This window comes from Rhinolophus sinicus, chromosome 13 (genome assembly GCF_057876585.1).
Source record: "Rhinolophus sinicus isolate RSI-liver-muscle chromosome 13, RSI-T2T, whole genome shotgun sequence".
NCBI lineage: Eukaryota > Metazoa > Chordata > Mammalia > Chiroptera > Rhinolophidae > Rhinolophus > Rhinolophus sinicus.
This window is the reverse complement of record NC_142513.1, coordinates 34468699-34493284: the sequence shown is the minus strand read 5'-3', so window position 1 is coordinate 34493284 and position 24586 is coordinate 34468699. Positions and strand designations below refer to the sequence as shown.

At 37.2% G+C, this 24586-nt stretch overlaps 1 protein-coding gene and 1 pseudogene across 3 annotated transcripts in view; both read left to right on the top strand.

The window, feature by feature from the left end:
- The first annotated feature begins 6802 nt into the window (after window positions 1–6802).
- On the top strand, window positions 6803–7572 carry LOC109458418 (E3 ubiquitin-protein ligase RNF138-like; annotated as a pseudogene).
- A 9645-nt stretch (window positions 7573–17217) lies between these two features.
- SEL1L2 (SEL1L2 adaptor subunit of SYVN1 ubiquitin ligase) overlaps window positions 17218–24586 on the top strand; it is an 83609-nt gene continuing 76240 nt past the window's right edge. For 2 of the 3 annotated variants that reach the window (XM_074317677.2, XM_074317676.2), the window contains exon 1: window positions 17218–17282. In XM_074317677.2, the coding sequence (XP_074173778.1) occupies window positions 17233–17282 (50 nt within the window). In that variant the 5' untranslated portion in view covers window positions 17218–17232. The remainder of the gene's footprint in view (window positions 17283–24586) is intronic. The other variant, XM_074317675.2, reaches the window with a different exon arrangement.

Below are 24586 nucleotides of genomic sequence, written 5' to 3'. Positions count from 1 at the left end.
GATTTAATAACTGGAGATCCTAGCCTAGCCAAGTAGACACATAAAACTGACCACCACAACTATAATCTTCCAATCCTTACATGTTCTCTAAATTTTTGAATCTAAGTGTAAGATTTTACACTTACGCCGATTAAATTTCGTTATATTTGTTTTGTACTATTATTCCAGCTTATTGATTACATAAACCAATTCATCAACTATTCTTTTAGTTTTCTGTCATTCAAAATTTTGACAAACATGCCTTCCAATCTTTTGCCCAAGTTCTTGTTAGAGAAGGAAGCAAAACAGTGTCAAGTTTAGAGCCTGGAGCCCACAATGATCCACCTTAAATTTCTAAAATTACATTTATCCACTGATCCACCAGATAAAAATCTACACATAATGAGGTTGAGAAAATGAAATTTTATTTACCAGAATGCCTTGTACAGTGTGCACTGCCCTTGTTTTTGGAAGATGGCTTAATAAGTATTTGTGGATAGAAAGAAGGTAAGCAAACACCCCTTTCTGATGCCCCACTTCCAACCATACACAGAAGCCTGGTGTCATCTGTTTCCAACTATTCAGGGGTGGAAAGAAATTGTACTACAGAGCCAGGAAGAGAAATTTTGTCACTTTATTTTTGCAAGAGTGAGAATAAAAGAGAATGGGAGAAGATATGGAGAAAGTAGATCTAAGGAGCCAGAAAGATGGTGATTGTCTGTACCAACTTGAGAAACCAGTAAAACTCCAAAGTTGGGAGAACCCAACTGATATTTTTAAGTCATTAATGTCTAACATGACCATTAAAGTTATTTTTGTTACTGGAATTAATCATCTTCTCATTCTTCTCTATAAAAATTATTGGTAAACATCTATATTCCTCATAAATGCTTTGTAAGAGTAAATATTTTGAGAGGGACAACTCAAAGTGATATTGAGTTTCGCAGTGGGTAGATAGATATGGGAACAGTACCTATGGAATCAGGCGTTAAGAAGGTAGAGGAAGTCATGGAGAAGTAACCTTTCCAAGAGGGAGGGTTTGAACCTCACAAGCTGTGAGGTGAACCAGGAATATGTATTACTCATGGTTATAGAGCTGACTAAAAACCTTGCTAAACTCTATTCTCATTTGGTTCCCATTTCAACATTTTATACACAGGATATCATAATAGATGGGATATACATGTTCTATATAAATGCTATTCCTCAGACTTACTAATTTTTCAGAAAAGAGAAACGAGATTTAACCTAACATTCTCAATAAACCCTTTCTAATTCTTAGTGATCACATCTCCTCAAATCAAGACTCACAAACTATGTATAATCTTTTCTAGAAATTAAGAGACTAACATCAAGTTGTTTCTAGAATATGAACATATTTCTCCACATCTTGAAAACAAAGGAACTATTTATCCATTTTCAGTCCTCTACCACTTGGCCGTTTACCTAAAATTTATCAAGTACAACCAATATCATTTGTACTCCCATTACTTCAAGGCAAGATCTGTGACTGGCACTGTATCTGCCACGTAGTTAATATTAACAAATATTCACTGAATTAAATTGAATTCTTTCTATACAGAGCTAGGATGTAAACTCAGATCTTCAAGTTCAGCATTGTTGACAATATACTACAATATAGCTGCTATATACTAAAGCCTTACATATTAGAGAACATTTGAAGTGTTTCACAGTTGAACACAATATTTTCACATCCATACATTTTTTAAAATGGCATGTTCATATTCCCTCAGGGTATCTTATCACTACAACTTTAATAACTAGTTTTTCTTTGAGTCAGAATTGAACCCAATAGAGTAATTATTAAATTGTTAGCAAGACAAATCAGTAATTAATTATGCAATGAGAACAATGGAGCATATTCCTGCAGGCCATTGGTCACCACCTTCTGCATCCTTCCTCACAAGGTCCTTCCTGGCATTTCTTGAAATTAATCATCATTAATTTTAGAAATCAGATCACTACTGTGTTCGTGATTAGAGGGGGGCTGCCTTGGCATCCTGCTTTAAGACAGTTTTGGCATTCTTTTTTCTTGCTTCTGGGGTCTCTGACCAGCTAGGTTAAGTTTATCATTTGTATTCCACTTTACTGACTTTTGGAATATACGAGGTTGGACAATTAAGTTCGCAAACTTTCCACTGTGCACTTACATAGTGGAAAGATCGCAAACTTAATTGTCCGACCTTTCATATGTGGAGGATTATGTGAAGTGCCAGTCATATTCCCACTTCAATGAAGAACTTATTGTCCAATTGCTGGGACTGCAGTTTGCAGACAGCTGTCAGCAGTCTCAAGTGCAGATTACTGCATAGCCCAATGTCATGTCTCCGGCTACTTCCCATGACTAATCAATTGAGGAGCATAAAGGCCTAACCATCTCAGCCTAACTTGCAATGAGTTAGAAAAGCCATTTAGCTCCAGAGCACCCTGTGGGGTCAGGCAGTGGTTTAACTGGGCTTGCATCACAGCTTCTCCCTCCACCCCATTCATCTTCTTCCCCAAGTGTGTTTCCCAAGGGCACTTCTTAATAAACACCATGAACTCTTAGAGTCTGCTTCATCAGGGAACCCAACTAGGTTCTTATTACTGAAAGTTTTTTAATACCTTTCTTATTACTGAAAGTTTTTCTTTAAACCAATACAAGTTCTATGTAAATGAGTTGATTTTAAAAGAAAATTACTAAAGGTATCCTATTCTAGCAAAATGGTGGAGTAGTCCTATATGAAAATGATGCTGCTACAAATATCTAAAAATGATACCTAAAGTATACCAAGACTTTTATTATTTTTTAATGCAGAGCTGGGCTCACAAGAAACTGAAATCCCCAGGTGCTAGAAATGGTGAAAAATAAACATGTGAGTTGATGTTTTGGTAAAGCTATGATCAGAACTGGTCATGGATGAACATTGGATTTTAAATCCCTGGCTGGGAAAGTAAAAAAGACATTATGACTTTTGAGAATAGAACTGGAATGAAGAGCTATGAATAAATCTAGGCGTCTCGTAGAGCTGTGCATGCAGCAAAAGTGGAGATTAGGAAAAACAAACAAATACCCACCATTATAGGCAAACACAGAGGAAAAACATCTCCCTGGAAAAACCTACATCACAGCACTGTACCTCATGCAGATTTGAATTTGAATTTCTGTCACATGATTTTTGTGTGTTTGTGTGAACATTTTCAAGCCAATATGTTAACATAAAAATTTTCCTTCAATCAATGTGAGATGTTAAGTCTGGAAACCTGACAGAAGCAACACAAAAGCAGTTTGGAGAAACATTCCCACAGTTCCTACATAAAAAAGCTTTGTTGGGGATGACCTTAAAAGAAAATTTTATATAATGCACCAATTAAAAAAATATTTACTCAGTGAGAGTCAGTTTGCATGTACATGCAACACACAGACACTCACCCCCCACACACACACACACAATATGAAACATAGCACTCCAAATCTTGATATAGTAAAACAACAATGTGAAGAAAAAAAATCTATGGAATAAATGTATTTTTAAATGGTTAAGAAACCATAAGAAAAAATACAAGGCACTATAAACAAAGGAATAGGCATCTATGAAAAAAGAACCAAATGGAACTAAGAAAAATAAAAAGAATGTTCATTAAATTAAGTGAATATATAGGTTAAACAGAAGATTAAACACTGTGGAACAGAATATTAATGTGCTAAAGAAAGATCAGAGAAAATTGCCCTGAATGCAGCCCAGAAAAAAAATATGAGTAAGAACAGAGAGTCTTAGATTAAAATAAAAATATCATACTCATATATATATATATATATATATATATATATATATATATATACTATTTACAAGGAATATACATAAAACATGAGACAAGAGGGCTGAAAGTAAATGGATGGAAATGATATCCCAGGCAATGCTCAGCAAAATAAAGTTAAGATTAATTTCACACAAAATAGATTTCAAGGTAAAGGCATTAATAGGGAGAAAAGGCATCAACACATAGTGTTCAAAGGAACAATTCATCACAATGATATGATGCCTCTTGAAAAATTCAGGAAAATCTATTAAATCATGAGTATAGTTTGGCAAAGTTGCTGGATTTAAAAATTAGTATATAAACTCTAGTATATAGAGAACATTTTGATGGTTACCAGATGGGAGGTGGTTTGGGGGTGGGTGAAAGTGGAAGGGATTAATAAGTACAAATTGGTTGTTACACAGTAGTCATGGGGATGTAGGGTATAGCATAATGAACATAGGAAATAATACTGTAATAACTATGTATGGTGTCAGATGGGTACTAGTTCTATCTAGGGTGATAGATGGGAGGGGGGTTGGGGCAGGGAGAGAAAAGCAAAGGGATTAAGAAATACAAATTGGTAGTTACAAAACAGTCATGGGGATGTAAAGTATAGGGAATACAATCAATAATATGGTAATAATTATGTATAGTGCCAGGTGGGTACTAGTCAGGGGATCACTTCTTAAATTATATAAATGTCTAACCACTATGCTATACACCTGACACTAACATAAAATAATATTGAATGTCAACTTTAATTGAAAAATTAAAAAGGAGGGGGGAGATAAAAAAGAATAAGAGGTTCAAAGTTCCAAATATAAAACAAGTCTTGGGGATGTAATATACAGCATAGAAATATAGTCAGTAATATTGTGATAGCATGGTGCAGTGTCAGATGGTTGCTAGATTTATCATGTTGATCATTTCTTTAGCATAGGGAATGTAATCGATACTGTGGTAATAACTCTGTATAGAGCTAGGTGGGTACTGCTGAATAACTATGATGTACACTTGAATATAATATAATATTGTATGTCAGCTATATTTTAATTAAAATCTTTAAAAAATAAAAAATTGTAAATATGAGATAAAAACACATTAAAATGAAATTACTAAAATATTATTTAACATAGCAATACAAACTGAAAAAGTACCTAAGAATAAATCTAACAAGAGATATACAAGATGTTTGAGAAGAAAGGTGTAAAACTTTACTGAACAAAATACCTGAATTAATAAAGAGTCATTATGTTTATAAATGGGAAGATTCAAAATTCTAAGACATCATTTTTTTTGTCAAATTAGTTTAAAATTTGCCCAAAGGGTTTTTCACAGAATTTGGCAAATTAATTCTAAAAGCAGTATGAAAACAAGTCTAAGGATAGCCAGGATTATTTTGAAGTCGATTGAGAAGTGGAGGTTTTACTACTAGATTCTTACTATAAAATGTTAATATAAACAGCATGACATCAACACATGGATTAAAAAATAGAAAAGAGTCTAGAATCAGTCCAGGATATACAGGAGAACTTGGTATATGACAGAGAATGCATTACAAATCAACTGGAAAAAGATAAACCAAAAGTACACAGGCATTCCTCATTTGGAGGAAGATTAAAATCAGATCTCACCCTCATATACAAAATGAATTCCAGGTGGATTAAAGAACTAAATATGAATACTAAAGCTTTAATTATTTTAGAAAATGTGATATTGGCATAAGAAAGGAATTCTTAGAACAGACAAAAATAAAACCATAATGGCAAAATTCATAACTTTTATTTTTTATTATGAAAAATAAATTATAAAGTGAAAAATCCCCACAGACTGGAGAAGGTATTGAAACAAATATAGTCAACAAAGTATTAGTATTGGGTTATATAACGAACACCTACAAATCAATAGGAAAACCAAATTTTAAAAAACACTTGATCTTAGCCAAAAGACCAAGAAGCCAAATTTTAAAAAACAAGTAAATGATACAAACAAACAATTCTTAGAGAGGAAAACAACCAATACAGCGAGTAAATACACTTTTCATTAGTAATTGCAGACATGCAAATTTGATAGCAAAGAGTTATCATTTTACGCAGATTGGCATTGAAAACTAGGTCAGATAATCCCATGAGTGATCCAGAATGAGCAATTTAATAATACCTAGTAGCTTTTAAGATGTGTATACCCCACACTCAGCATATGTATTTTTAGAAGTACATATTTTAGAAAATATGTATTTTCTCTTTATGCTAGAGAAATTCTCACACATCTGTATAAGTGTGTGCAAGAATTTCCATTGCAGAATTGGTATTGGTAGCATAGAAGTGGAAAAAAAAGTAATGTCTCTCGAATAGGTAGGATAAATAATGGAGGAATGAATTAATAAACTGGTCTATTAATACAAAGAATTTTGACAGTGGTTTAAAGGAATGAGTGAGACCTATTTATATCCAGTTGAATAAATCTCAAAAAGTGAAAAATCAAGTTGCAAAAGTATAGAGAGTATGATGCTATTTGTATAAAGTTTAGAAATAATATTGGCTACATATATGTAGTGAAAGAGCTACATAGCAACTTAAGGAAGATAGCGCTACCTCCTATAAAGGGAGCAAGGGGAATGGATGTTGGAAGGCTTTGGGTGTGTCTGTAACTTTGTGTCCTTATCGAGATACCTAAAACAAACAAGGAAAAATATTACTATCTGTTAAATTGTGTGTGTTGTGTGAAAAGAGAGGGTTATATTTTAGTTGCTGTGTTTTTTTTTTGCATGATTGAAGTATTTCATTGTTAATCTTTTTTTAAAAAAAAGAGAAATTAGTATCACTTGCCACAAATAGAATCTACATATATATATATTAAATATATTAACTATCAAAATTTTAAAGTTTGTGTGTGTACCGCTTAAAATTATCTTATGGTCCCCTTCCCCTCCGCGTTTGCTCCTCAGGGAATCGGCTCCCAGAGCCCCACAGCCACTGCTAGCTCGGCGGCTGTCGCTGCTTTGATTCCCCACCCCTCCATGGCCAAGGACCTCTCCGTGGCCACTACCTACACCAAATATTATTTCTACTGTCCCGTCCGTCAGGAGGTGTTCTAAACTCCAGCGTGGACCATGGCCTGTCAGCACGTTGTCTGTAGAAAATGTTCCCAGACTGCAATGAGAGAAAGTGAAATACATTGTCCCCTCTATAGTGCAAATGTGATTAGAAGAGCTAGAGCATGTCCTCAACAGACCGCAGACATTGAAAATATCATGAGGAAGTTTTCTGGTAGCTGCAGATGCTATGTAAAATAGATGAAATTCTATCACAGGAGACATGATTACAAATCTTGTAAGAACTATCAAGATGAACATGGTGTTTCTGCTATCGCTCCAAACATTCAGATCTCTGAAGACTCAGTAGGGAACAGTAACAGGAGTGAAACATCCACATCTGATAGCACAGAAATGTATCAAGAGTACAATTTCTTCTGGGCATCCCACCTTAAAATTTCCATTGCATCAAGAATAAAATTTTACCAGCCAGCATTTACTGGATCACTGTAACAGTAATCATCTACTTCAGATAGTTCCTGTGACCTGTCCTATTTGTGTGTCTCTTCCTTGGGGAGATTCTAGCCAGATTACTAGAAATTTTGTTAGTTAAATCAAAGGCATCAGTTTGATGAGAGAGAATTTGTGAACCTTCAGCTGGACGAGGAAACCCAGTATCAAACTGCTGTTGAAGAATCTCTTGCAGTAAACATCTGAAGGTGTAGCCATCTCTGCATCTTTGTACCTGCAAGTGCCATCTTTAAGGAGAAAACTGCATTAAGTTACCTTTTCAATAACTTGATGTGTGTATTAATAAAAGTAATTCAGTCTATTGTTTTAGTTTTTAATTGAAAAAATAAAGCACGTGCTGACAGGCCATGGTCCACGCTGGAGTTTAGAACACCTCCTGACGGACGGGACAGTAGAAATAATATTTGGTGTAGGTAGTGGCCACGGAGAGGTCCTTGGCCATGGTGTGGTGGGGAATCAAAGCAGCGACAGCCGCCGAGCTAGCAGTGGCTGTGGGGCTCTGGGAGCCGATTCCCTGAGGACCGAACGCGGAGGGGAAGGGGACCATGAGATAATTTTAAGCGGTACACACAAACTTTAAAACTTTGATAGTTAATATATTTAATATATATTCATATGTAGATTCTGTTTATGGCAAGTGATAACTAATTTCTCTTTTTTTAAAAAAAGAAATACTTCAATCATACAAAAAAAACACAGCAACTAAAATATAACCCTCTCTTTTCACACAACACACACAATTTAACAGATAGTAACATTTTTCCTTGTTTGTTTTAAGTATCTCTATAAGGACACAAAGTTACAGACACACCCAAAGCCTCCCAACATCCATTCCCCTTGCTCCCTTTATAGGAGGTAGCGCTATCTTCCTTAAGTTGCTATGTAGCTCTAAAAATTTTATCCTCTTGATAAGTTAAAAAATGAAAGTTACGACATTATCTTTAAAAACATTAAAAGGATTATATATCATTAATATAATGGTGAAAGGGAATCCTGTTGTACTTTCTTTTATATTATGTATTCTTCAATTTTTCCTTATGTTGCTTTGAAATTTGGTGCAGTTTCTCCCATTGATGTTACTGCACACGGGTAACACACAGTAGCAAATTCTGAGAGATGTGATTGATATAAACCTAACAAATCTGACCCATTTATCAGAGTTGCAGGATGGAGACCTGAAGTGCTAAATGAAACAATCCAAAAGAAAAAATTTAAAACAGATTCTAGCTGATGAATTCAACTATAAGAACATGATATTTATATAGCATTTAGTGTTTTTGAAGACTAGTGAGATTTTTTTAAAATAATTTTAACTGTTTAAAAAGTAAAAGATCAATGTAAAGATACTTTTTTTTTTTACTATTAGGAGGAACTAGCATGAGAATAATTTAATTCTTTCATGGGTAGTTGGTATTTTCAAATCTTGTTTGTTAGGCTAATTTGTAAACCTAAATTATATTAAGCTGAATTATAGCTCTTTGGCCTCAGAAGTTTCAATAACCAGTATTTCTGATTATCTAAGATGAAACATTTATTAGAAACTTTCAGCTGGTGATTCAGTTGGGTATTCTACATATATATTTAAATGAGAAGTTTGGCTTCATCTCATTTGAAAAATTCAGTCAAAGCTAAAGGTGTATGAGGTATACGAAGTCGGACAATTAAGTTCACGAACTTGTTGCAACAAAGTTGTTAACCTTTTCTTTTTTAATATCAGAGGGATTATTCATTATGAATTTGTACCAACTGAACAAACAGTTAACCAAGTTTACTATTTGGAATTGCTGAAAAGGCTGTGTGAAAAAGTTAGATGAAAACAACCTGAAGTTTTCGCCAACAATGCATGGCTCTTGCATCGCGGCAGTGCACCAACTCACACAGCACTGCCTGTGAGGGAGTTTTTAGCCAGTAAACAATAACTGTATTGGAACACCCTCCCTACTCACCTGATCTTGCCCACAATGACTTCTTTCTTTACCTGAAGAGAAAGGAAATATTGAAAGGAAGACATTTTGATGACATTCAGGATATCAAAGGTAATACAACAGTGCTGATGACCATTCCAGAAAGAGTTCCAACATTGCTTTGAAGGGTGGACTAGGCACTGGCGTGGGTGCATAGCTTCCCAAGGGGAGTACTTTGAAGGTGACCATAGTGATATTCAGCAATGAGTTATTTAACACCTTTTCTAGGATGAGTTCGCGAAATTAATTGTCACTCCTCATATATACATTTATTTTTGTATGTGTATATACACACATTCATGCAGTTTGTTAAGTTATATACAGAATTTCTATTAAGATTTTAATAGTAAGGAATATGGGATTGAAATGTTCTGATTTGATTAAAATTTTGTATATCACATTTTTTTCATCTTTTTTTTAAATTAAAATTTATTGGGATGACAATGGTTAAAAAACTACATAGGTTTCAAGTGTACAATTCTGTAGTACATCATCTATATATCACATTGTGTGTTCACCACCCAGAGTCAGTTCTCCTTCCAGGTCTCCTCTGGTAACCACTGAACTATTGTCTGTGTCTGTAGAGTTTTTCTTTCTCTGTCTGTTTGTCTTGTTCCTTTGTTGCTTTCAGTTTTATATCCCACATATCAGTGAAGTCATATGGTTCTCGACTTTTTCTGACTGACTTATTTCGCTTAGCGTAATAATCTCAAGATCCATCCATGTTGTCACAAATGGCGTTATTTCATCTTTTCCCATGACAGAGTAATATTCCATTATATATATATATAGATAGATAGATGTAGATATAGATTAGATATAGATATAGATATAGATATAGATGTAGATGTAGATGTAGATGTAGATGTAGATGTAGATGTAGATGTAGATGTAGATGTAGATGTAGATATAGATATATCTGTGTCTATATCTATATCTATCTATATATATCTGTATCTTTATCTATATCTAGATAGATAGATAGATAGATAGACAGACAGACAGACAGACATGTATCTTCTTTATCCAATCATCTATCGAAGGACACACTGGTTGTTTCCATGTGTTGGCCACCATATATCACCAAATTTTTAAAAAATTATACTCAAATGTTAACTCTTCCAGTTGGCTGCTATTACACCTTAAAATTTGAGTTTACACACTCCCAATACTGTTTATATAGTGTTCATTTGTTCTCAAAGATAATGGCATGACTATGAAGTAGTGAGAAACATTCTATCAGCCACTCTGCTTCACTACTTTTTGGTCAAATGGGGTTTGTTCTTAGCATTAATGAGAATTATAAAATAACTTGTACTAGAAATCCCAAATTACAGAATATAGATGGATTAGTTGACATTCCATACTAATACACATTTGTCATGCAGGGAGTCATGCGGGTTGGCCTGCGGGCTCTCTGCTCCTGCTCCCCACATAAGAACGCAGGACATGGTGAGGCCAAAAAGGAACACCCACGGAGCCATAGGTAGGGGAGTCATCTCACTACTATATTCTTGCTGGCGGCTGGGTTGGAGAAACAGGAAGCAGGAGCCACACCGTTCGCAACCCTCATTGCACCACTTGCAGGCTCAGCCACCATCTTCTTGCCAGCCCCCATTTTCTGCTAGCGTAGCCACAGCAGTTATATTAGTGGCCAGTGGCTCACTGGTTACAGCTGATGGCCAGCAAGTCACAGCTGATGGCCATCATCAGTTGATGGCCATTTACTACCTGAGCCAGCACCTTTCTATGTGAGGCCGAGAGCCTGGAAACTGCTCTTTGGGGCTCTGTCCCCACAACATTGATTATGCTTTCTTTAAAATGAATAACTAAAAGAACATTAAAAAAAAACACACCTCAAGTAGTTTGCTCCTAGTATATACATATATTGTATAAAAAGGTATATTTTGGTTTTGTTAAAAACTTTGTTGACTTTTCTACAGTGAACTTTTAAAACTTGATTTAATAAAAATTTTGGAAATAAAATAAAATGATCTTATGTACCCTTTGGGAAACAGTAACCTAAGGTGGTACAAATAAGCAAGTACAGCTAAGTGTCAACCCAGCCACTTTCAGTAGGCACTCTTGCCCCCTAGGAGCTCATGAGTACAGCATGTCACCATTTTTCTCTTGCCCCTTTTGCTCCCACTCATTACTGAAGGGCTTACCACTATCCAAGGCCTTCCACAGTCACTGGCTTCTTATATAACCATGTCCAAATCAACTAGACCGGATACCGTAAGGTGTGTATAATGATGCTTTGAATCATCAAAACCAGGTTAAATCATGCTCATTATCTTCTGTTGGGTAAAGTGGAGAAATATATACTTTTTAGACAGATTTCTATCAGAAAACAGTCCAAGCAAAAAGACATGACTCATCTAATAGGAAAAATTATTTATGTGAAACACATTTCTCAATAATGTCAGATAAATGAAGTATTACTATAAATAAACAACTCATTGTTTAAAATACTTATAAAAAATTATAATGAATTTATTTTTTAAATGTATTTTGGGCCTGTTTTGCAATTTTTTCACCAGTTGACAGTAACTTTCTGTTTATCACATGGTTCTACATATTATATAGCTCTCAGAAGCAGAACGAGCACAGACTCTGGGGTCAGGCTGCATAGATTTGAATACTCATCTGCGGGTACCAACTGTATGACCTTGGGCAAGCTACTTAACCTCTCTGTCTACATCACCTGTATGACCTTGGGCAAGCTACTTAACCTCTCTGTCTACATCACCTGTATGACCTTGGGCAAGCTACTTAACCTCTCTGTCTACATACCTGTATGCCCTTGGGCAAGCTACTTAACCTCTCTGTCTACATCACCTCATCGGTAAAATGTGAATGATAATAGCTTCTTCCACTTACAGTCAATCAGAAAACTGCCTGATGCCTAAGTACATTATAAATGTTATCTCCTATTATAACGTGATAAATATTGGTTTTTGATTCTTCAGTTGTTTTGTAAACCATATTTCTTTCTGCTAAATTAAAAGTTTTAGATTGTGAATTAAATCTTTGTTAAGTCAGAATACCTGTTATTTCAAGTTCTGCTGAGCAGATATTGGAATAGGAATTTTTAAATTTATTTATTTATAGTACAATTTGTCTACCATATCTTATCAATACCACTGGAGGTATTTATGGTTGACAATGATCTGGAGACAGTGCAAATAAACTTGATTTTTGTAAATATCTGTGCTCTTATTCAAGTGTATTTGAGTTGATTGTATCTTTGTTTGACTAAATTTTTTGCCGAGTCATTCTCTCTTGGATAGAATGTTATTTTTAGTAATGGATCGTTATTCTCCCTCCTGATCTGAGGTTAGATCTTCTTGACACACATTAAGGGCAAATGTGAAGAGTGCTTCTGATGCATTATTTAGAAAATCAGAAGCTGACGCTGGTTTATATTAAATACAATTGACATTCGATAAGAAAGATGCAGTGTCTCTGTCGGCAAGATTTCCTTCAGGGAAAAGGATTTCCCATTTTTATTTCTTTGTATCATTTTAATGGTGAAAGCACCTGATTTTTAGTCAGATTAAAAGATATTCATCTCCTAGTTCAACTGTTAGTTTCTTTGACTCTTAATTATCCTTCGTGTGGTTCATGATGTAATTAGAACTTGAAATTCAAAATAATAAATTTCTTTTTCTTGATGATTTAGAGGGTATTTATTTAAATGTTAAGGTTTTAGTTCTTGTGATGAAACATATAAAAACATGAAGAATACAGGAGAGGGCAAGGGAAGGAGCTGAGCAAAGATAGGGTTTCAGGAGAAGTTTAGAGCTTTCAAGAGTGAATTGCCCTAAAGGACTGCCCTCTTCCCATAGGTAAGGGGGTAGAGATGTTTTACCGCCACATCACTCAATGACTGTAGGCTACCAGCACCTAAAGGGTTAAATGTCCATATTGAATACTTTGCATTATATCCTAAACCTCCTCAGTTCTAGTCATCTTAGTCTTTATTTCTCCTCAGCCACTTACCAGCCACATGTAGAGCTATTTCACTAATATGACTTCAAACTCCAAAATTGTCTCTGATCAGAGCCTCCTTCCTGCCACTTCTCTCTCTCTTTCTCCTACCAAATGTGCCTTCACCTTCACAGTGACCTCAATTCCCTCCTCCCTCTCCCTCTTCACTCTTCTGTCCACTCCCTCAGTATCAATTACTTCTACAGCCAGCCTAGACAACAAGACCAACCATGTCACTCAAGCCCTCGCACTTCATTCAAGCCCCATTGTTTCACACCCAGCATCATTTGCATAGATTATTTCCTCCAAATGAAATGCCAGTTTCATCTTCTTGGCCTGACAAACTCCTACCCACCCTTCAAGAATATCTAAAATGTCACTTCATCTGTGAAGATTTCTTTATTTCACTTAGCCAGAGTAGGCATTTGCTGTCTGTGGGCTTCCCGTCTTTCCTTTTACCTTTCTCACCGTCCCAATTTCCTTTTAAGGAAGTAGATCTTCCCCAGTGGATACATTCTTAGGAATGTAATGAGAAGCCTTGTCTTCCCTAACTCGACTCATTTGATTCATCCTCCATGGAGTCTGGAGCAGAGAGGTGAAGGTCCTAAAAGGATTGGATTCTAGTCCATCCCCATAATAGCATCTGCCTCTCTACTTCCAGAGATATTTTGATTCCTGACCAACCACATTGATTCTATGAGCCTTCAACATCCTCCAAATAAGTTCCTTTTGCTTAAGTCAACCTGATTTGGTTTCTGTTACTTATAAACGAAGAAGTCTCCTGTACTCCCATGGTGCTTATTACATACTGCCTACCACCTGGCACTGTAATTTTTGGTAAACATGTTTATTTCCACTGCCAGGCTGAGGCAGTGTCTCGATCATCTTTATAAATATGGTGTCTAGCACCCTAACAGTAAGTGTTCAATTCATACTAAATGAATAAGCAAATGTGTGAATGACAGAGAACAAGTTGTCTCCAGCTCCCCTCTTTCTCATTATCTGATATAAACAATTGGGGCCCTTTTGTTCCAAAGATTGCTTCTAGTCATTATGAACAAGAGGATTCTGCATGAATGCCACAAAGATTTGATTAGGGAAATGTACCGTTGAAGGGTCAGCAAGACCCATAGATTTACAGTTCTCCCATCATCCCTCAGAGAGGTGAGCTAGGTCCAAGGATTTCTGGACACATGGAAGGTCTACCTATTACACTGCCTACTTAGCCTACAATCATGAGAAAGTAGCATTGTCAGAGGTGGGCTACTTTAGCATCTAGTTGCCTGGGAAAATCAGATGTCTAGCACCTAGAGATCTCGGGGTCCCATGGGAAATTACAGTCCCTCCTACATTTAGAATGTAGCCACTGATACGCTAGAAAGCTGAATTTGGGTGCATTCCTTTCTATGGGAAGATGGGGCAGCTTGTTTTCCATGTGATAGCATGGCGTTGGCATCTGTATTAGTTTGCTAGGGCTGCCATAACAAAATACCACAGGCAAGATAATGTTTTTCTCATAGTTCTAGAGGCTAGAAGTCTATAATCAGCAGGGGTGGTTTCATTCAAAGCTTCTCCTTAGCTTATAAGGTGGCCACCTTCTCACTGTGTTCTTACATGGGTTTTCTCTGTGTCTGCATGTCCCTGCTATCTTTTCCTCCTCTTATACAGACATCAGTCATATTGGATTCGGGCCTCACCCTAATGACCTCATTTTAACTTAGTCACCTATTTAAAGACCTTATTTCCAAAAAAAGTTACATTCTAACATACTGGGAATTGGGACTTCAACACATAAATTTGGGGGAACACAATTCAGCCCATAATAGCATCCAAGTTAGATATGGAGTAATGTAGATAAGATTGTAAAAGTAATAAAATGTCAAGAACTATCTACAACTTAATGTTTCTGACAAACACTGAAATATAAATTCATCTAGTTGAGCAGCTTCAACACTTGCTGTGGTTCAACACTTACCAGTTGGCATTCAGAGGTCTCCAGACTCATGAAGGTCCTTCACATCAAGTTCAGAATAGTCTCAAGTCATTTCCTGGCTGTGTGTGCTGCCCCCAAATTTGGAAATTGTTAAACCATTAAAAAAAAAAAATTAGAGTGTTGTCAAGATAAGTTTACCTGATAATTGAATCCTCTTATAGTAAAGAAAGCTTGTATTTAACTATGTTTGGGAATCCCAAAAAAGAATTATAAATAAAACTGAAAGCCTTGGGTAGAAATCTGTAGTGGTATTATATATCATTTATATATATGCATGCAGAGTCAACCTTTCAAAATTTATTCTTGCTTATTGAAAGCATGTTAATAGGAGCTATCGCTATTCTAAACACATATTAGTAGGTATTTCCCATTGTTTTTCCTCTTTAATCATAAGTATAGACAACATATAACTCAAAGCAGAAATTAGATGCTAAAAGTGTCGGGTATTATTAAACTGATTGGATAACTTGAAGCATTCAGAACAATTGTGAAATAGCTTTTAAGTTTAAAAAAAAATTTAGTTAAAAAAAGTGAACAACTCTTGTGATCTTGTTAAACACAGTTCTTTGTGATCTTGTTAAAGAGGCATCGAGGAATGCCTCTTCTGTAAAATGGCTTCAGGACTGGTTCACTTAATCAGAGGTTTCGCTGAGTGTTGTAATGGACTTCAAGGGTCACTGTGATGTTGTGGAAGGGTGTGTGTGTGTGTGTGTGTGTGTGTGTGTGTGTGTGTGTCCGTGCGCGCATCGGGATGGCGCTAAGGCTGACTCTCCCTCTAACCAGCTTTCCCCAAGTGTAAACTGTTGATAACGTTTTCAAAATTGTGAAGTGTTATAAGTGTTTGCAAATATCATTATTGTTGCAAGTAAAATTCTGTTTACTTTCCCTAAACCTTATAAAATTTATTCTGAGCCCCCATCCCACAGGCAAGTTATTATTGATACTCCTTCTGTTGTGTGTTTTCCCCAAGGTTCTGGGTGTGGCACACTCACTCTGCTCTGTTTTACTCCTCATGCTCATCCCCAACAGTTCCCAGTCATGCTAGAAAGGTCTTGGAAAGAAAGGTTCGAGAGGAGAAGGAGGGAGCCTTGGGCAGAGTGAACTCTTCACCTTTAATCTTAAGTGCACACTAGTCATCTTGGAGATGCCAGTTGCTTATGTCCTCATGTTTTCTTGGAATGTTATGGCTCTGAAGGTTATGGGCCATGCTCAGATAAGGGAGTCTGAGAGCTGAGAGCCTGATGCCTAAGACCCAGCCACTAGGGTACACCAGGCAGACCAGCCAAGATCTTCTACTCAAGGCCTTGCTTCCTACCCTGTGTTTGCAGGACTTTGCATCCCTTTCTCAGACTGCGAACATCTCTTTCCCTCCCACCATCAGAAGCATTTTTCTGTCTCCTCCACCCTCCAAACACTTTCATAAGAGACAGGAAGAGGGTTCTTTTATAAGCAGTTTCTACTTTCTGACCAAGGCTGAAGTGATATAAACTGAAAGCTACAAAGGAACAAGACAAACAAACAAAAACGCTTAGACATAGACAACAGTTTAGTGGTTACCAGAGGATAAGGGGGAGGGAGATGGTAGAGGAGGGTAAAGAGGGTCAAATATATGGTGATAGAAGGAGAACTGACTCTGGATGGTGAGCATACAGTTTGATATATAGATGATGTATTATAGAAATGTACGCTTGAAAACTATGTAGTTTTCCTAACCATTGACACTCCAATAAATTTAATTTAAAAAATTTTTAGAAAACAAGAAACAATGCAGAGGTTAAAAAATAAGGAAAACAAAATTCAAACTAATATGCCAGCACATTATTTTTAAAATATAAAACATAAAAATAATGTTGTTACTTTTCTTTTTTTGTTCATATATAGTGAACAAGCAAGCAAAGAAAAATTTCACAGATGAAGGAGACCAGCTATTTAAAATGGGCATCAAGATTCTCCAGCAGTCTAAAAGCCAAAAACAAAAAGCCAAGTAAGTCTTTATCCAGTTATATAAGCCAAGTCATGTTGAGAGAAAAAAAGAAAAATCTAAAATCTAGTTTGTCATTAAAAGTTTATCGGGATAACAAATAAGCTTATATTCCCATAATTTGTTTTTAATAGAATCAAATAGTGTTTAAAGTATCTTACAAATGATCAGCCTAAACAAGAAGAACTGTATGTGAAACTCTGAAATACAGAATTAAAGCACTTATCTGAGCATTCATGAAAAATGTTCTGTTTCAGCTTTAGTTTGTAGCTTTTCCAAATGAAATTAAGTGTATGCCATTTGAATTAGAGTCGTTGTTTTAGAATGCTTTATTCTGCCCACCTGAGCATTTGTATACTGCTTTCTGGTTTTCGGACACTTTCATGTATGTGATCTGATTTTATTCCCAGAATAGCCTTCTTAGTTGAGAAGAGTTTCATTCTTCCCTTTTAAAAAGTTGTGAACAGAGATTCAAGAATGTTAAAGTGAATTGATCACCAACACACAGTTGGGAAGGGACCAAGCTGTTGCTGCATGATCTCACTCCATGTCCATTGTTTCTCTTTTCACTTGTCTACTTTGTCTAAAGGGGAGTCAGAAATGTCTTCTCCCCTCAGAAGAGGGGCACAATGTGAGGTTACTCCTCAAGTCTCGAGTTAAAACTTTTGGATCAAATCCTAGCTCTACCATTTACTGTTTGTGTGATCCTGGGCAAGTTACTTAACCTTCTTTTGCCCTGAATAACATAGTTAAGCTCTTAGAACAATGCCTGACGCATAGTAACCAGCAGATAAGCATATGTTGTTTTTAGCTCTATCCCTCTAACTGATAAGTGGAAGGTGTGGGAGAGAAGAAAGCAAGTGTGTCTTGAACCAATAATAGAAAGAATGGGCTCTGACCCTCCAACAAGGAGACTTCTTTTGTTTTCACACAAATTAGGCATACATGCCATAGAGGAACCATCCCAGAGCTGCAATAGCCAGCCTTACACAGGACAACAGCAGAGTCCATTAATTCTCATTTAAAACTCAAAGTGAGGAGTATAGACGATATGGGGGCACGCAACTATGAATCTGGTTATAACATCAGCAACTTCCATTTATAAACACCTATTCTGTGCTAGTTAATGCCCTAGGCATTTATGTGTGTAATATGATTAATATGATTCATTGCTTACAAATATATTGTTAGACATAGACTATTGTCCCCAAATTACAGAGGAGGAAATGGAAAGTCAGAAAGATCCTGTAATTCTTTCAAAGTCAACAAGAAGAAAGGGAGCTCGTCCTCTCATTCATTCATTCATTCATTCATTCATTCATTCATTCAGCCTCTTTGTATGGATGAGAGGAGAATTATTGAACAATTTAGTACTATTAAGTACAGATGTTGATTTTTCTGGTCAAGATAGCAGAGTAGGTAAACACTGTGCTTACCTCCTCTCATAACCACATCATAATTCCAACTAAATTACAGAACAACCATCACTGAGAATCACCTGAAGTCTAGCTGAACCGAAGCCCTGCAACTAAGGACATATAGAAGCTACCTCAAGACTGGTAGCAGGGACAGAGACATGAGAGGTGGAACAGGCTGGTCTCACACTCACATGTGACCATTAAAAACCAGGAGGGATGTCTTGACTGTGGAGGATCCCCCACAGAGAAGCAAGAGGTCCCAGCACCACACCAGGCTTCCCAGCCCAGAGTTCTACTGCAAGGGAAAGAAGTCCCCACAGCTTCTGGCTGTGATAAACAGTGGAGACTGTGGCTGAGTGAGATGGAGCCACTCCTTTTAAAGGGCCCACACACAGACTTACTCACAGACAGACTCACTCACTCTGAGCTCCAGTGCTGTGGCAACAGCTTACAAGGCACCAGGGACATAATCGGAGGAACTGCGTTGTCTGGATTCAGGCTGCGGGCTGGAGAAGCAGATTTCTCCCAGACGGAAGAGCTGGCTGAAGCCATTGTTTCTTCATTGAGCCACCCCCCTTCCTGGCATGCAGGTGGAGACAGCCGCCATATTTGAGTCTTCATCAACTTGGCCCCACCCTGGGAATTCTGAGACCGCACCCCACCCAATTTTCAGGCACACCCAAGTCGCTTCCAGTGGCTTTTCTGTAAAAATCACCTGCCTTGGTTCATGCTGCAGACTTTCCTAAAATCTCACAAAGGTTCACAAAACCAAACAAGCAGCATCTGGCTTCAGCATGTCCTGTACCTTTAGCTGACCAGCCCTAAGCCCTGCACTAGCAAGAGCCAGCCTTGGTTTGTAGCTTGGCCTCTCAAGGCAGCTCCAAGTACAGTGTGTGTGGAGACCATGTATGGATTGTTTCGTGGCTCATGCCAGGAAGCCCTGGGCAGGGCACAGGATGCAGCTGAATTTTGCCTACAGCAGGTCCTTTCCCAGGAGGTCCCAGGGCTGCCATACCCAATGGCCAGCTTTGGACTGAGCTGGAGCATCACCTAGCTGCCTCCAAGGATGGCATGCTCAAAGGGCAGACCAAGCAGGCACCAGAGCCCTGCTAAAGTGAATCCTGCTCTATAGGGTGAGCCTGTACACCACAACTCATCCACTGTAGTCATGGCCAGTCCTCACAACCAATCAGCCCAAGGGTCAGTCCCTCCCATTGATGTGCAAACAGCAACCAGGGCTCAACCACAACAGGAAGACACACACAACACACACAAGAGACACACCTGGAGCACCTGGTTCTAGTGATCAGGGAAATTGTGCCACTGAGCCTTATAGGACACTTACTACATAAGGGCAACCTACTAAGACCAGGAGTCATAGCAACCCTACCTAATATATGGAAACAAACACAGGGAGGCAGCCAAATCGGGAGACAGGTAAAGAACAGAACAAAGCTCTGGAAAAAAGAACTAAACAAAATGGAGACAAGCAATGTACCAGACACAGAGTTCAAACCACTGGTTATAAGAATGCTCAATGATCACAAGGAGAACTTCAACAAAGAGACAGGAAACATAAAAATGGAGATAAAAACATAAAAAAGAACAAGTCAGAAATGAAGAATACAATAAGTGAAATGAAGAATGCATTAGAGGAAATCAACAGAATAGATGAAGCAAAGGATTGAATCAGTGATTTAGAAGATAAGGTAGCAGAAAACACCCAATCAGAGTAGCAAAAAGAAAACAATACAAAAAAATGAGGATAATTTAAGGAGCCTCTGGCACAATATCAAGCATACCAACATTCGCATTACAGGGGTACCAGAAGAAAAGAGAGAGCAAGGAATTGAAAACCTATTTGAAGAAATAATGACAGAAAACTTCCCTAATCTGGTGAAGAAAATGGATATTCAAGCCCAGGAAGCACAGAGTCCCAAAAAGGTGAACCCAAAGAGGCCCACACCAAGACACATCATAATTAAAATGCCAAATGTTAAAGACAAAGAATCTTAAAAGCAGCAAGAGAAAAGCAGTTAATTAGTTACCTACAAGGGAGCCCCCATAAGACTGTCAGCTAATTTCTCAACAGAAACTTTGCAGGCGAGAAGGGATTGGCACAAAATATTCAGTGATGAAAGCAAGGACCTACAATAAAGATTACTCAGCAAAACTATCATTTACAATCAAAGGACAGATAAAGAGCGCCGGCCCGGTGGCTCAGGCGGTTGGAGCTCTGTGCTCCTAACTCCGAGGGCTGCCGGTTCGATTCCCACATGGGCCAGTGGGCTTCAATCACAAGATTGCTGGTTCAACTCCTCGAGTCCTGCAAGGAATGGTGGGCAGCGCCCTCTGCAACTAAGATTGAACCCGGCACCTTGAGCTGAGCTGCTGCTGAGCTCCTGGATGGCTCAGTTGGTTAGAGCACGTCCTCTCATCCACAAGGTTGCCTGTTGGACTGGATCTGGAGCTGAGCTGTGCCCTCCACAACTAAGACTGCAAGGACAACAACTTGACTTGGAAAAAAGTCCTGGAAGTACACACTGTTCCCCAATAAAGTCCTGTTAAATATATATATATATATATATATATATATATATATATATATATATCCCATCATTACCCCCCCCAAAAAAAAGAACAGATAAAGAGCTTCTCAGACAAGAAAAAGCTAAAGGAGTTTATCACCACCAAACCAGTATTACAAGGAATCTTAGAGAGACTGCTTTAAAAAGAAAAAAATTGAAAAAAAAATGAATAAAATGGTAATAACTACACATCAACAATTACTTTAAGTGTAAATAAATTAAATGCTCCAATCAAAACATATATGGTGGCTTAATGGATAAGAAACAAGACCTATACATATGCTGCCTATAAGAGACTCACTTCAGATAGAAAGACACACAGAGACTGAAAGCAAAGGAATGGGAAAAAATTCATGAAAATGGAAATGAAAGAAGAAAAAATCTGGAGTAGCAATACTTATAGCAGACAAAATAGACTTTAAAACAAAGGGTGTAACAAGAGACAAAGAAGGACCTAGTAATCCTACTACTGGGTTTTTATCTAAAGAAATCCAAAACGTTACTTTGAGAAGATGATTGCATCCATATGTTCATTGCAGCATTATTTACAATGCCAAGATATGAAGGCAACCTGGTTGACCCTGAATGGATGAATGGATAAAGAACAGCTGGTACATATATACAGTGGGATATTACCCAGCTATAAAAAAATAAAATAAAATCTTGCCATCTGCAACAACATGGATGGTCCTAGAGGTTATTGTGCTGAGTGTAGTAAGACAAATGTCGCATGATTTCACTTAGAACTGAAATCTACAGAATGAAATAAACAAACAAAACAGAAACAAACTCATAGGTACAGAGAATATTTTGATAGTTGCCAAATGGGGCTTGGGGGTGGGTGAAAAAGCAGAAGGGATTAAGAAGTACAAATTGGTTGTTACACAGTAGTCACGGGGATGTAGGGTATAGTATAGGAATATTGTCAGTAGTATTGTAATAACTATGTATGATGTCAGATGGGTACTAGATTTATCAGGGTGATAGATGGGAGGAGAGTTGTGGGCAGGGTGAAAAAAGTGAAGGCTTTAAGAAGTACAAATTAATACTTACAAAATAGTCATTGGGATGTAAAATAAAGCATAGGGAATATAGTCAATAATACGGTAATGTATAGTGCCAGGTGGGGACTAGTCAGAGGGATCACTCCTTAAATTATATAAATGTTTAATTACTATGCTGTACATCTGAAATTAATATAAAATAATAGTGAATGTCAACTGTAATTGAAAATTTAAAAGGGGGGAATGTAAAGGGGAATAAGAGGTTCAAATGTCCAGGTATAAAACAAATAAGTCTTAGGGATGTAATACACAGCATAGGGAATATAGTCAATAATACTGTGATAGCGTGGCATGGTGTCAGATGGTTGCTGGACTTATCATGGTGATCACTTCTTTAGGTATATAAATGGTAAATAAATATGGTGTATACCTGAAACTAATATAATATTGTATATTAGCTATATTTTAATAAAAATCTTTAAAAATTAAAAAATAAATAAGTGAAAAGAAGTACAGATGTTAAGCAAGCATATCAGGGAAACACAAACTTATCCGAGGAAGTCAAGAAGTCTCAGTGACAGCCAGGGTTAGCTGTCATTAAGAATTACTCCTCATCACCAAAGCAAGTGTGAAGATTTGCTGCTGTCCCACACCAAGTTTCTGATGTGTCCTAGGGATCCATTTAGCCTCCCCCTTCCCCAGCACCCACCTTAGCATCCAATACCAGATCCTTTAGAGATAGTCCAGATACCTAACTAAAGTTCTTTTGGGGATCTGCCCCTGCTGCGCAGTTTCTTTTTCTCTTTCCCTCTTAGGGATTACAGCCCAGATCTTAATCCTACCTACTTTACAAACAATTTTCTCCAGTCCTGAGTCCTGCTTCTAGTATTCCTTATAGCACCTTGGAGTTTCCTGATGGGTGACATAGATACCCACCCCTCCCTTGGAATCAAATATGCATAGAAGGATTGATTTTGTAATGTCTTTCTGACCCTGGGACCAGGGAATGGGAATACTGCTGGCTCCTGCAGCCCATCTCAGGTTGGTGCCCTTCTAGTCCAAGCATCCAACAGGCAATGGAACTGCAGCAGCAAACCCATGAAACAGAGGAGCTGCAGGGAGTCTGTATCCTGATGCCAAGCCTATCCCTGCACGCCATGCATTTACATTCATTGACCTTTGAGATCTTCCATCTCATTTTTTGCCTTCCGGGCCTCAGAATTGCAGCTTGCTCTGACTGTGATCAATTTCTGGCTTAACCTCCTGACTTTTTTTTATTTAACTGGAGTCTATTCTCTGTTTTGCCACCCAGGACCCTAATGCCTACCTGCATACCACTCAGTCCCAGACCTTTTTGAGCATTCTATTCTGCTCCAGCTTTTGACCAAAAGTAGGTTATTTTAATATCAGCCTGAATAAGAGGTACATAAAGCTGAATCTTCTAATCTTTCTGAGTTGATAGCAGTGCTAGATTTGTGTGTTTATTGCTGCATTTGAATTAGGGTCATAGGTAGAAGTTAATGCTTTATAATCTTACCGTAAGCAAAAAGGAAGTTATAAAAGTAAAAATCAATCCCAAAAGTACTGTCTGTCTCTGACACAAGTTTTAATATTGCAAGGCTCTCTATCACTACTTGTTATAGAGATCAGGTCCAGGTGACTTCTGCCAGCACAAAAAATGCAGTGTAATGCAATCCTATGGCATCTATATTTGTAATCACTAAGCTTTACACCATTTACCCACTAACTACAGGAGAAAAAAATTACGATGTTATAAAACTTTAGAATCTATGCAATAGTAATAATAATGATAATAATAATAATAATCATAGCTAAATATATTGAGTACTTACTCTGTACCAGGTACTCTGCCAAGCACCTTACATGGATTATCTCATTGAATCTTCCCAGCAACCCTATGAAGTAGGTGCTATTATTATTCCCATTCCATACATGAGAAAAGGGGGAAGTTAAATAACTTGCCTGAAGCTCTCACACTAATAAGTAGGCCAGGATTTGAACCCAGGCAGTTAGACTCTAGAGCCCTAATAACCATTACGTTTTGTTTGGTTATTGTTTTTCTACACAGTCTGTTTTTGATGTGCTGAAGAACATGTTCTGTTTTAGAAAATTATTTCATAATATTAAAGGACCATTTTTCTCATAATAGTAACTTCCTAGATGTGACATTCCAGTTTTGATTATCTTTAATTGATATTAATTATATTGTGATATAATTCAGAGTTAATTTTACAAAACAAATACTCATATAATGAGAGTGGTCATGGAGAGTTCAC